General features: G+C 39.0%; 1 protein-coding gene across 1 annotated transcript in view; it reads right to left on the bottom strand.

Annotated features, from left to right (window-relative positions):
* Nucleotides 1-15,497, bottom strand: part of LOC126106661 (fumarate hydratase, mitochondrial-like) — an 82,921-nt gene that overhangs the window by 8,640 nt on the left and 58,784 nt on the right. Inside the window, exons 6-8 of the mRNA XM_049913026.1 lie at nucleotides 9,022-9,262; nucleotides 6,334-6,537; nucleotides 1,084-1,376 (exon numbers count right to left, since the gene is read on the bottom strand). Of these exons, the coding sequence (XP_049768983.1) occupies nucleotides 1,084-1,376; nucleotides 6,334-6,537; nucleotides 9,022-9,262 (738 nt within the window). The remainder of the gene's footprint in view (nucleotides 1-1,083; nucleotides 1,377-6,333; nucleotides 6,538-9,021; nucleotides 9,263-15,497) is intronic.

Here is a 15,497-nt window from a genome sequence, read left to right as displayed (position 1 = left end):
CATTGTGTGTGCATAAGCTGTGCTGTGTGAATGTGTCTGTGTTTTCTCCTTTGGAAGAAAGACTTAGTCCTACAGCTTAGACATTTTAGCACTCATTATCAAGCCTGTCTGCCTCCTCTACACAGTGAGCAGCAATCTATCCTTTCCATATTATTGCCAATCCACCTTGGACTTTCCACTGTTTGACTAAAAAGAATGAGATTCAATGCAGTGGTCCAGTGCATCTCATTCTTGACACAAAATCCAGCTCCATCATGTACAGAGACCATTAGCAATCAGCTGCTAATCAGGTGAGCTGTGAAGTAGTTTACATGTGCAATTAATAAAAAGCTGAGCCCCGTGTGAAGGGCACTAAGGCACACAAGTTATTATACAACTCTTATTTCGTGTCAGCTCAGTTACATTGCTATGGCTAACACGAATTTTTAAATTAGATTGGATAGCCAAGGTCAGCATGTACTATAATTTTTAACATTCTCTTCAAATCTACACACTACATTTTCACATGGCATAGCTTGTTCCCAAACAAATGAAAAAGCTCAGCCATCATCATCATGTTTATTTTTCCTTGTATTTTCTCCAGCTTTCTCACAACTTTCTCCTTTTTCCTGTCACATCTATTGGTGTCCTTGCAAACATTTCATTATGGGTGGTTAAGTCTACATCTAAATGGATACTCTGCAAATCACATTAAGTGCCTGGCAGAGGGTAGTATTTGCCAACTTACTTGCCATTATCATCTCAGCCCATTAATGTTCTTGCATATATTTTTCTTTTCAGTAACTCCTAACTTGCTGACACCCTCTCTGTTATACCTGTGTTATAAATATAGATATATTTGAGCCTACTGCTTCACAACATTTTTAGCTTTCTGAATTTCTTCTTTTTTAGAAACTTTTCTCATCTCAACCTTACTTTAAAATGATTTACAGACTTCTTCCTGCACCCTACTCCCATATGTAAATGGACTGAATCTATTAAAAAACACTTTAAATACGTGACAACAAATCATAGTTCAAATGTATTAACACCTCTTCAAGACCTGTATGACTGAACTGAAGAATAGAGTTTCATTCTACAAACCTTATCATAGCCAATATGAGGATTGAGAGCGGTGACCAGCATAAGAGATTCGTTCATCAGTTTGGCAATCCTTTCTTTATTCGCTTTGATGCCAACAACACAGTTGTTTGTAAATGCACAAGAAGAGTCTGCCAGTAGCCGAATGGAGCGCAGGACATTGGCAACCATCATTGGCTTGAATACGTTCAGCTCAAAGTGGCCGTTTGAGCCACCCACAGTCACTGCTACATGGTTACCCATCACCTGAGCTGCAACCATCGTGATTGCCTCACACTGAGTGGGGTTGACCTTTCCTGTCAACAAAATGACATTATTAAGTTTTATGTCCCTCAAATGCTATAAATATTTTAAACACTTTTATAAGATATAAATGTACCCCAAAACACCTCATATTTAGTGCATCCAAATAGTTCAAACACAACTGATCAATTGTGAGACGAGACAGGACTGGCCTAAGAAACAAGCATTAAGGTATTTGCAATACTTTTTGACTGAGGAACCAATATATCTCATGAATTTCTGGAATTAAGTGATTGATTACTGAAATAGGTATAGTTATTTCAAACTTTTCTGGATGTGCAACACTGGCTGCAGACTGCAGATGTTCAATAACCTGCTTAAATTAGATACTATTACATTCCTTTGTATGAAGTGACAGTCAACTGAAATTGTACAAAATATATTTTTTTTTTGTTTAGTCACAATCACTGCTTACTTCATGACTGCTTACATCACCAGTTTCAGCAAGTCTTTACTTGACTGTTCACAAAAAGGTACCCTTATTTTACGAAACTTATGTTCCTCAATCTTGATGATGTTCATGTATACAGAACATTTTTCTTTAGATTTGGGAATTTTTTTTTTCCATGCACACTTTTCTGAAACCAGCTTCGTAAATATCTTTGTAATAATTTTTTAAATTGAGTATTATATTACATTCATACATCACATTTATTTATGCTACACCATTGTATTGAATTCTACAAATAGCATTAAACACACAGAATAAGAGGAGGAGGAGGAGGAGGAGGAAATGAAATGATACATCACAGGTTGAAAGGATATGTGGTGATATTTTTGTGACAAAATCGAGCTAAATTTAGAAAGAACTTTGCAGTATGAGCCACTTATCAATATGATACTGCACCCCCTTAGGCCCGGACGCATCCACTGATTTGGTTCGGAAGGGTATAACATAAAACAACTGTATACTCTCCTGAGGCAAGCTAGCACACAACCACTGTAACTGGTTCTCGATATCCTGCATACTGGCAATGGGATAGAGTAGATGTCCGAGCTCACACACACGTGTCTATCAGGGATAGATTTGGGGATCTTGCAGGACAATTCATAGACCACATGCCATGTGTGAATGAACATTGTTCTGCTGAAAAATTGCACCACAATACTGTCAAACGAGAGGTAACACACGAGGCCAGAGAATGATTAACGTACAGCTATGCCTTCAAAATTCCCTCAGTCGCTACCAGTTACAACCTGGAGTCACACCCAACGGCTCCTCACAGCACGATGTCAGAAGTAACACGACAGTGCCTCACCTGAACACTGGAAGAACAGAACATTTTCACAGGTTGTCACTACACTTGCCAATGTTCACCTGGGGTAGTGTAGAACCACAATTCTCTCCTGAACACAATTCCATGCCATTCATCAGCGGTCCACACTTCCTGGTCAAACACAGCCATTTATGCTTTGGTGGTTTTATCAGCCTACCCATGGGATGGTAATTCCCTAGTCCAGCTGCTGCCTGTCTCCCACCACTGCTACCACATGACAGAATGTTGCACAGAGTCCATTACTCGTTCTCAGGTGGTAGGTGCAGGTCTGAAGCGGTTACACTGTGGTCGGTGCACAATATGGTGATCCTATCTCGTGGTGACCCAACTGGAACCTCAATGACTCTTATGCCTGCCCTGACATTCTTGTGCAGCCTGATATCAGACCACTGTCACATTAGTCTGCACGATATTGCACAATTCGACTGGCTGGTCAAAAAAATGGAGACTCACAATGATGCCTCTTTGAAACTCAGTCAGGCGACAACACCACTGTCAAATACGTGTACATGGCACCTCTGTGTCATTCACAGTGCTCATCATTCTACATAAGATGCTGCTCACACTCTTTCTATACACCAGGTGTGGTAACAACACAAAAAATGAAAAAAAAACTAATATAATCTGGTGGCCATTATACCCATTACAGAGAACTGCAACTACGTTCACTTACATACCCACAAAATGCATATTTTTGCTTTGATTACACTAATACATTTACTACAGTTTACATCCACTATCATTATTTTTACACACAGTCACCATCACTACTGTAATGGTTACTGTTTGTCACTACCGTAAGAATAATAAGAATCGGGATTTTTAGAACAGTTTCCCACAAGCAAAACATCAAATAATCGTAATCCAATTGAGCACTATAGCTGGTTCCTGCCAGCTCTGTGGCCAGGAAAGATGACACCTTACTCTTCAACTTAATTACTCTACAATTTATTTAGAGATGCCCCTGTAATAAAGATAATCAAATCGAAGGAGAAGGTGATGAGTATTCGGAATGAGAATAATTGGCTTTGGATCAGCTGTGAGTATCTGTACAGTGGGATAGGAGACTGATGAGCTGTTTTTACATGCCTTCTGTTTCCTATCTCGAGAAGTAGAATAATTGCCACCTTCACTCTATTTTGAAGATTTTTTTTTTCGAAACATTCTGAAAATAATTATGGATAAAACTATTTGGTTTTGAAGGAGAATCAGAAAACAATCTGTGAAACTAACAATACGATATCCAAAGCGAAATTTATGGGAGAAATATCTCAGTAATTTAAAGTAAAAACTGTTTTAAGACAAGGGTACAGCCTCTCACCTTTACTGTGTTTCAGGGGATCGTTGCTCATGTCATATGCAGCTGGAGCCCACAGTTTGGCCACATCAGCCGGAGACAGTGGTGTGACCTTATGGATATATTTGGAAAGTACGAGGGGCATTCAATAAGTAAGGCAACACTTTTTTTCTGAAAGCAGGTCAGTTTTATTCAGGATTCCACCACACCATATTATTCCCCACTCTTTTGGCTAAAAATCCCTATTTTTCAACATAATCTCCATTCAATGCAATCGTCTTAAGCCGTATGGCTGAAGTAGGAATATTTCACCATGTCCCATAACAAATTCCAGATTTTTTAAAACCAAAACAGGCATTACTTATTGACTACCCCTTGTAAATGTGAGTGTTGACTCTGCTCTTCTTGCTGATCCATGATGGATAAATGACTGATTAATGGTTAAGCTCAGCATTGGTGCTTCCACCAAATAATGGCTCAAGCCCCTGCATGTGCCAGCATGAATAAAAAAATTGAAAAGCAAGAAAAAAAACTGTCTGAATGGCCTCTGTAATGCACAGTTAGATTTCAAAATATTGGCTATGTTTCTATCCAGGGGCCAACTAATGCATCTGTTGCATTAACCCTAAATAAATTAAGTGGAGTTCAATGCACGCAGGAATACTGCAGTGGAACAAATTTCATTTCACATGGGATTTTAATTTTTCAACAGACAGTTTATTTGGGAAAACAAAGTATCACTTCTCACGTTTCATCTTCAATTATTACAGAAATGATATACACATGTGCAAATGTTTAAATAGGCTGACCAGCATTATGCATTCGTTGCTTTTGCAAAAGTCTAAAGCTGAAGTTCCGTAATCACAAACTAATGATATTCTATGTGCAGCTCATCACCAGTCAACTGCAGGAGTTAAGACTAAATCACCTAACCAAAAATATTCAGAGTCCACATGCCAAAAATATTTCCAAGTACCGGCGATCAACTCTCACAAAATATTAGAACTACCAATGCAACCAGTTCTGTTTTGGGCATTTAGTGTCCTTCATCAGAAAATTATACTGATCACATTATTTTCAAGTGTCAACAATAACACACGCATAGTGCACTATGAACCACATGACGATGGCATTTTTCTGTATGCATATTATTGTTGACACTTGCAAATAACACGGTAAGTATAACCTTCTGAAGAAGGGCACTAAGTGCCCAAAAACCAGTTAAGAAATTAAATTTCTTTCATGCAACTGATGGCTTATTATTTTGATATATACAACTAAAGTTACTGAGGATAGATAAAATACTAAATTTTCCAAGTCCATTAGAATTTAAAATGTTTCAGAGTCTTTGCGATCAACACAAGCTAAATATTACAAGACCACAATCAAATATTCATAAATATTTCTGTACAGTCGTGCATACACTATGTGATCAAAAGTATCCGGACATCCCCAAAAAAATATGTTTTTCATATTAGGTGCATTGGGCTGCCACCTACTCCAGATCAGCAACCTCAGTAATCATTAGACATTGTGAGATAGCAGAATGGGGCACTCCATAGAACTCATGGACTTCGAACATGGTCAGGTGATTGTGTGTCACTTGGGTCATACGTCTGTACTCAAGATTTCCACACTCCAAAACTCCCTAGGTCCACTGTTTCTGATGTGACAGTGAAGTGGAAATGTGAAGAGACAAAACTGTACAGGCTGACCACCTCTGTTGACTGACAGAGACTGCTGACAGTTACGAGGATTCTAATGTATAATATGCAGAGATCTACCCAGACCCCCACACAGCAATTCCAAACTGCATCACGAATGACTGCAAGTGCTGTGACAGTTAGGCGGGAGGTGATAAAAATTGGATTTCGTGGTCGAGCGGCTGCTCGTTAAGTCACACATCATGCTGGTAAATGCCAAACGATGCCTCGCTTGGTGTATGAAGTGTAAACATGGGACGATTGAACAGTGGGAAAACATTGTGTGGAGTGATGAATCACAGTACACAATGTGGCACTCTGATGGCGTGGTGTGGGTATGGTGAATGCCCAGTGAACATCATCTACCAGTGTATGTAGTGCCAACAATAAAATTCGGAGGCGGTGGTGTTGTGGTGTGGTTGTGTTTGTCATGGAGGGGGCTTGCACCCCTTGCTGTTTTGCATGGCACTATCACAGAACAGGTCTGCATTATGTTTTAAGCACCTTCTTGCTTCCCACTGTTGAAGAGCAATTCGGGGATGGTGACTCCATCTTTCAACACGATTGAGCACCTGTGTATAATGCACGGCCTGTGGCAGAGTGGAATTTAAGTTATTACACCATCCCAGTTCGCCAATAAGATGCTTTTAAACTGCATCAGAGCAATACCTACCTGGCATAATACTGCTGCCAGGTTCATTCTCTGGCAAGCTGATTTCACCAAGACCGCAGCGCGGACCTGACGCCAGAAACCTGATGTCGTTTGCAATCTTCATAATGCTACAGGCAACCACATTCAGAGCACCTGAGACCTCCACCAAGGCATCATGCGCAGCCAAGGCTTCGAACTTGTTCGGTGCTGTCACAAATGGCAGACCTGTAAAAAAAAAAAAAAAAAAAAAAAACTGCTGACAGTCTATTCAAATGACTGACTCTACCACAGGAAAACAATAGAATAGAAAACATTTAAACAACAAATAAATGTAGGAGAACACAAGGCAATATCGATCCAATGACTTATCTGAAAAGTAGGTTAAGGAAAGGCAAACCTATGTTCACAGCATTTGCAGATTTAAAGAATGTAAACTGGAAAACAATCTTCGAAATACTGAAGGTAGCAGAGAAAAATGCAGGGACTGAACAGTTATTTACAACTTTTACAGAAAAATAATGATGATAATATAGCTTAGCAAAGATTCTTCTTTTATCAAGAAAGTTTGTAAACTCTTTTGCTTTGTAAACTCTTTGGAATATTGTGAATACTGCAGAATGTAAAGTAGTTGTGGGCATGTCTCTAATGGAAGTAGACTAATTTCTTATTTTGTCAACAACAATGTGAATTCATGTTCTGAAGTGGAATTGTAAAGCTGGTGTGACATAAAAGAATGGGATAAAATAAAAAGACATTCATAACAACAGGCAAATCATCAGTTATTCAGTTCAACAAGAACCCCCAATGTTATAAAAATTACAGACTCGAGAATGTATAACCTAGATGCAATACCTGAAGCCAACAACAGTGAGATAATGAAGATAAGTAAAAATTTTTCCTTTTGTATATCTTATGCCTCATGAAGCTTTTGAAAATAGTAGACTAAGAGAATTTTAGTAGTGATGCGTGGGAGGGTAATATTACTACAAGATATAGGATGAATATTAACAACGGTGAAACTTGGATAACAGAATGTAGTAAATAAAATGAGACAGTGCTAGGGGAATTGAAGGCAATAGACTGGAGTGCAGAGTGTAGAAAAGTGAAATATGGATGATAAAACAGTTCAGGCAAAAGAATAGTAGCATTTGAAATTTCGTACAACAGAAGAATGGTTAAGATTAGATGAGCAGATGGAATAACTAATGAGAAGGTAAAAAACTGAATTCTGAAGGAAGAAAATTATGGTACAACCAGATTAAAAGAAGTGATACTACTGCATCCAGGAATTGTCAGTTTGGTAATAGAGGGAAGTGTGGAGAGTAAAAATTGTAGAGGGAGACCAAGGCTGAAATACAGCAAGCAGCCTCAAATGATTATACACTGAGGTGACAAAAAGTTATAGGATACCTCCTAATATCGTGTCAGATTTCCTTCTGACCGGCAGAGTGCATTAACTTGATGTGGCAGGGACTTGACAAGTCACTGGAAGCATCTTGCAGATATTCTGAGCCATGCTGCCTCAAATAGTTATCCATAATTGCGAAAGTGTTGGCAGTGCAGGATTTTGTGCACGAACTAACCTCTGTATGTCCGGAAAATGTTTGATCGGATTCAGGTTGGACAATCTGGGTCACCAAATCAATTGCTCTTCAAACGAATTGGGGCCTGCTGTCACCCATAAAAATTCCATCGCAGTTTGGGAATATGAAGTCCATAAATGGCTGAAAATGGTCTCCATTTAGTCAAGTGTAGTCATTTCCAGTCAATGATTGGTTCAGCTGGACCACTTTCCATGCAAATACAATCCACAACATTATGGAATCATCATCAGATTGCACAGTGTCTCACTGACAACTTGGGTCTACTGCTTCATGGGGTCTGCACCACATTTGACCCCTACCATCAACTCTTATCAATTGAAATCTAGACTTATCCGACCGAGCCACAGTTTGAAAGTCATCTAGCGCCCAACTGATATGGTCACGAGTCCAGGAGGGGTGCTGCAGGTGACGTGCTGTTAGCAAAGGCACTCTCATCAATCGTCTGCTGCCATAGCCCATTAATGCCAAATTTCACCACACTGTCTCAACAGCTATATTCGTCATACATCCAACATTAACTTCTGCGGTTACTTCACACAGTGTTACTTCCTGTCAGTACTGAGAACTTGACACTAACACCGCTGTTCTTGGTCAGTAAATCGAGGCCGTCGGCCACAGCACTGTCCACAGCGAGAGGTAATGCCAGAAATTTTGTATTCTCAGCACACTTCTGACAATGCAGGTCTTGAAATATTGAGTTCCCTAATAATTTCCACAATGGAATGTCCCACGCATCTAGCTCCAACAACCATTCTGCATTCGAAGTCTGTTAATTCTCATCATATGACCATAATTACATTGTTAAACTTTTCACACGAATCACCTGGATAAAATGACCTCTGCCAAAGCACTGCCCTTTTATACCTCGTGTACGTGATACCACCACCAGCTGAATATGTACATACAGCTATCTCATGACTTGTCACCTACGTGTAGATTGCAGTAGTCACTTGGAAATAATGAGGCTCGCACAAGACATACTAGCATAGAGTGTTACACCAAACTATTCTTCAGACTGAAGACCACAACAACACTGACAGAACACAGAAAAGAAGAAATTAAAACTGAAATGTTTGTAAAAAGAAAAAAATCTTAGTGCCCTTACATGTCAGCTCACTGATCTTCGCTGCACATTTCTCAGCAAAGCCGATGCGTGTGTTGAGTCCAGTTCCGACTGCCGTGCCTCCCAGAGCCAGCTGGTACAGCCTCGGCAGTGTCGCCTTGACGCGATCTATCGAGTTGGCCAGCTGTGTCACGTATCCACTGAACTCCTGTCCCAGTGTCAGAGGCACAGCGTCCATCAGGTGAGTGCGTCCTATCTTTATTATGTCCTCAAATTCCTTTGCCTGAAAACGAGTAGGTATTTTACATTTACTAAAACACATAATTGTACTTCAATTGCGTGGACACAGGAATGATCTTATTACGAATTTTAATTTCTGAAATTACAAACTAAGAAAGCTTTTTCACTGATGTCCTTTACAAGCGCCATTCAAATGTAAACTAGAATTTTGTTCATTTGACTTGTGTAGCAATGTGAATACTGTGGTGCCCTGGGGCACTGCTTGTAGGAGAACGGAGAAGGGACAGCTGTAAACATGGCCCATACGTTATGGTCTGTCACCTTAGAATTGCTATAAGTGAACCAGGAGTACCTGTGACAGCTGCGCAATGCACCACTGTTTGTTTTCTCACCAAGAAAAGTACGAAAGAGTGAAATTGAAAACAAACTTTTGAAGAGGTTCCAAGCACAATTCAATGATGCTACTCTGAGTCAAATTCAAGTGTTTAACTGGACCCAGAAGCATGGAGATAGTCATATTAAAGTGGAAAATGAAAGCAAAAAGTGGCCAGCATTAATGAAGAAAATTTTTGAGCTGTACACGAGCTTGTGGGAAGTGACTGCTACATTACTGCTGCTGAGATTGCATCACACATAGGAATAAGTGTCGGAACTGTCTGTAGTACCATTTCACTGGACATACTCGGATACGGGAAAATATTGACAATATACGTTCTATGTCTTCTCACCCAGATGTGAAAGATATTTGTCAATGACTTCTAAAGTACTTTGAATAAAGAGGAGAAGCTTTTCTGCACCTTATTGTGACTTGTGGTAAAATGTGGGTCTGTCGCTAAACCTCAGAAAACAAGGACGAGTACAGAGTGGTTGGAAGTTGGAGAGGGGACACCGATTGAGGTCAAGATTCAAATGTCGGATAGGAAATTTTTGGCAAATTTGTTTCGCGTCTCGAAAGGTTTGTAACCTCTTGACTACCTGCAAGGACAAAGAACAGTGACTGTGGCCTATTAAAGACTGCAAGTTATTGTATGATGCTAAAACTGCTTATTGCAACAAACAATGCTGGTAACCAATGCACAATGTCCTTTTGCAGGAAAACACATGGCCATGTACAGCAGCTCTAACTAACCTAGCTACACTGGCAGCCTCTTGAGCACCCACCTCACAGGGCAGACTTTTCCCTACGTGACTACTCTACTCCACCATACTCAAGAAGGCAGACCAAGTTTCAGCCATCTACATCTACATCTACACCTATAGTCTGCAAACCACCGTGAGGTCTATGGCAGAGTGTACATCCCACTGCACCAGTTATTAGGGTCTCTTCGTGTTCCATTCGAGTATGGAATGCACGAAGAATGGCTGATTGAATGCCTCTGTGCATGCACTAATTAATCTTCACAATCCCTATGTGAGCAATACATAGGGGTTTTAGTATATTCCTGGATTATCATTTAAAGCCGGTTCTTTGCTAATAGACTATCTGGGGATAGTTCACGTCTATCTCCAAGATTCTGCCACTTCAGTTCCTTCAGTATATCTCTAACACTCTCCCACAGATCAAACAAACCTGTGACCATTCGTGCTGCCCTTCTCTCTATACGTTCAATATCCCCAGTTAGTCCTATTTGGTATGGGTCAAACACACACGAGCAATATTCTACAACTGGTCGCATGAGTGATTTGTACGCAATCTACTTTGTAGATTGGCTGCACTTCCTCAGTATTCCACCAATAAACCGAAGTCTGCTACCTGCTTTACCCATGATTAAACCTATGTGATCATTCCATTTCATATCCCTACAAAGTCTTACACCTAGGTATTTGTATGTGTTGGCCAATTCCAACTGTGATGCATTGACATTATGGTTGTAGGATACTACATTTTTTTTCAATTTGTGATGTGCAAAATTTTACATTTCTGAACATTCAGAGCAAGTTGCCAATCTCTGCACTACTTTGAAATCTTATCAAGATCTGACTATTTATGCACCTTCTTTCAGATAGTACTCCATTATAGATAACTGCATCATATACAAAAAGCCTGATGTTACTATTAATATTGTCTGAAAGGTCATTAATATACAACATAAACAGCAACGGCCCCAATGCACTTTCCTGGGGCACACCCAAAGTTACTTCTATATCTGACAATGACTCTCCATCCAAGATAATATGCTGTGTCCTCCCTAACAAAAAGGTCTCAATCCATGCTGTGTCCTCCCTAACAAAAAGGTCTCAATCCAGTCACAAATTTCACTTGATACCCCATATGATCTTACTCTTGACAATAAGTCTAGGTGTGGTACTGAGTCAAATGCTTTTCAGAAGTCAAGAAGTACTGCAAATACTTGATTCCCTTGATCCAAACCATTCCGTATGTCACGTGAGAGATGTGAGAGTTGTGTTTTACATGATCGACACTTTCAGAATCCAAGCTGATTGGTATCAACGTCATTCTGTTCAAGATAACTCATTATTTTTGAGCACTGAATATGTTCTAACATTCTACAACAAATCAATGTCAAGGATATTGAAGAGTAGTTTTGTGGGTCACTTCAACTACCCTTCTTGTAGATTGGGGTGATGTGTGCCTTTTTCCAAGAACTGCACACAGTTTTTTGTTCAAGGAATGTACAACAGCTTATAGTTAGAAGAGCAGCTAACTCAGCCGCAAATTCAGTATAGAATCTGATAGTAACTGCATTGGGCCTTGAAGCTTGGTTCAATTTTAACTATTTCAGCTGTTTCTCAACACTAATATTTATTTCATTCATCTTTTCAGTGGTTCGAGGATTTAATTGGGGCAATTCTCCTGGGTTTTCCTTTTTAAAGGAACATCTGCAAACAAGGTTGCGCATTTCAGCTTTTGCTTCACTACCTTTTCAGTTCTTGTCTCATTCATTACGGACTTAACACTAACTTTGATGCCACTAAAAGCTTTTACATACAAACACATTCCCTTCTGTCAAACACTGGGATCCAATAAGATCCATTCTCTTTCGAAGTGGCTATCCACAAGTTACAAGAATCTCTCCTGCAGGTTGTGGTGTTGCCGTACTTTCTTTCATTATGTGACTGAATAATTCACTCTATTGTAAATGTTGTTTTCTTGCAGCAGTATAGTTGTGAACGTGTATTGGTAAATATGTTAGTGTGATTTCCAAATAAATAAGTCAGGTGGCAGCAATAACCTTTAACTGCTTCGCAAACAGGCAATGGGGATTATTTACCATGTTTACAACTTTTTGAAATATATATCTGAAAGCAGGCCTTCTATCGATTAAATTTTGAAGACACAACAATGGACTGCTCAAGTATGCGGTGTCAGCAAGAGAACTGTACAGTGAATTGTAGACAAAAGTGTCGGAGCAGTAGGAACATCCTGAAAAATAGGTTTTGTGTCACATGGATAGCATAAAAAATTCAAATAACCTGTATCACAAATGGATGGTTTTGACAAGGACATTTTGAGGGAATTTGGATTGCCCTACCCCGACAATGTTAAATTTAGTGACTTGGCTTCCCCGTATTTCAGGAACCGCTGTAGCTACTGACATGAAAATTTTACAGAACATTAAACTGTATGTTCTGAGTCTACTGAACTACAATAATTGCATTTCAGCCACTGCTTTCGGAAACACAATTTTTCAATTACATGTTTAAAATTTTTTGTATGTAATTTTAATTATACATAACATTATGTTCTTCTTTTAGTTCAGTAGACTCAGGATATGAATGTTATTACTCCCTGAAAATTTGAATACTCAAAGTGGTTTCTGAGATTTAGGGAAAAATGCAACAGAAAATGTAAATGTTCAGGAAGAGCTTCAAAAGTTTCAAAAGACTGTGACTCACTCAATATGTGCTTAATTTTTATTTTTAGTCACTCAAAAGCACCCTCTTGATCTTTTTCCAAGTCTTTTTTTCTTTCTGGACTCCTTAGTGGCCAACTTTGCAGCATACTTTGCTTTATCAACGCGAATCGTGTCGATTCGTTCAAGTTCTCTGATGCTGTTAGCTCCAGGATTAATTTCCATATGCTGTAGCACTTTCACCCTACCAATGTTGCCATCACTGAAAGCAATATATCACTGACCCCTCAATTTAGTGTCTTCATTCCAACAAAAACATTTTTTTGGTAAGCGAGTCCATACCATTTTTGGTAAGTGAGTCCATATGAGATTATTGAATGACTCATTGGGATTTTGAGTCTGACCATGCGCACACTTACTCAGTAATTCAGGATTTGCCAGGTCTCTGATATCCGTGACTGCTGCTGGGATGGAATGTTTATATGGCTGTATGAACTGTCTGAGTACTGGGCATTGCAGTTAAATTCCACCATGAATCAGGTCCACGAGGGCAAAGGTGGTGTACAAGTTTTTCATCTGTTAATCTGTGGAAGAACGTAGTCCATAATGCCTGCTTCATTTTCAACAAATCCTCAATATTATTTCTAATGGCCATCCCATAATACTGCTGTAGTTCATCAATTATTTTGTCTGTCAGTCTGTCTCTTATTGTTTTACCATCAAAGTCTGTCTCTCAAACTTTGTTTCAACTTCCTCAACCTGGTGCCCATGCTCTTCTGGACATGACCAACACATTTCAGTTTTGTGGTAATCTTCTCACCATAAGACTGAGCGGCTACTACACTGTTATAGGCTTTTGAGTCTCCATCACCTAAGAACTTAATGTGACACACTCCCTTTTGTTCAAAGATCGACTAAAATTTTCCAATAGCTGCAGAGGCCTCCATACCACCACTTGTTCCTTCTTCATTCCCTGATTTACACTGATAATGTTTGGTTGAAATCTGGAAATCTGTTATCTTTCCAGTATCCACACTAGTCTCCGTATTCTTAGAACTGTAGCCACGCTTCGGCCAAGTGCCATCAAAAGCTACCGGTACATCAGTCATACCATCATTTATTTCAACAGCTATGTTTGCAGCAGCCTTCATTGACTCACGTGCAACAAGTTCCACAGCAGCTCCAATAAATCCTGCATACTTGTTGATTTTACAAGATGGGTGTGGAATATTCATCATGGTACACATTGTTTCTGCTGCAGTGTGTTCTTTGCCAATAGCTCTTAATCCATAAAACTACCTAACATTTACTGTAAAATAATTATCTTTACACTTATCATCATTCCAAAATGAATGAGTATATTTACAACTGACACAAATAATGACATGGCTAGTCCGTTCGATACGTCACTGTCTTCATGTAAACTAACTGGCCATCCACATATTTCACAACACACACACATTCAACTAACACCGTTGTTAGGGTGTGTAAATCCATCAGAATATAACCTAACGTACCATTTACATCACTCATTTTGAGAAAACTGTGTATCACATCGTTTTATTTTAATCTTCGAACGACTAGTGGGTGTTTCTCTAGATACTGACGAGTTTGACTATTTCATTGTCTGTAACTTCACATGCCACATGTTGAACACAATGGTTCCCTTTATTCAAAAAACTATTACCATGAAACCCACGTTTCTTAAAAGGACTTTGTTTTGGTGTCATACTTTACTTTTTGAGAGATTTACCAATCTGTTTTTCACTCTCTCAGAATAACGTTAGCACTTCGACATACAATGCATGTTTATACTATGAAACGATATGATACTGTTTTTGACAGTGCTACCAATACAAACACGTAATTTAACCTTTATAACACAGCAATCCACAGCCTTCAACACAGAAAAATTACAGATTTTATTAAATCTTGAAATAATGCATGTAAAAATTTTAACATTTTCAACTGTGTAGATTATATTTAAAAAATAAAATAAAATACTTCCCAACTCCCCTTAAGGCATTCCGTCTTTCAAATGTCTATAAATGGTGAACATCCCAAGTCACAAAAACGTGTTACAATGAAGCCTGAGCAAATTGCCTAAAAAGGTAGTGCTTTGACAATGCAAAGAATTTTAAAAGTCATCAGTTTTAAATATATTCAAAGTAATCATCGAAGAAAGATTTTGCTGGAAAGACTGACACAGCTGCAGCACAAGTCACATTCCTGACAACAATGCATGAAATAATGGAAGAAGGTAGTTCAAAAGTGTATTACCTAGATGAAACATTGGTAATCAAAGTCACCTCATGGAAACCTGTTGGTAAATGAGTGATGGTGCTGGTGGTTTTAAAGTTCTGATAGGAAATAGTTCTCAAATAATGCATGCTGGCTCTTCTGTTCGTGTTCCTGAGAACAAACTTGAAGTTAAGTGCAAGAAAATTGGCAGTGAGTACCATC

Source organism: Schistocerca cancellata, chromosome 10 (assembly GCF_023864275.1).
Source record: "Schistocerca cancellata isolate TAMUIC-IGC-003103 chromosome 10, iqSchCanc2.1, whole genome shotgun sequence".
Classification (NCBI taxonomy): domain Eukaryota; kingdom Metazoa; phylum Arthropoda; class Insecta; order Orthoptera; family Acrididae; genus Schistocerca; species Schistocerca cancellata.
Note: the sequence above shows the minus strand (reverse complement) of the source record. Positions and strands in the feature narration are given on the sequence as shown.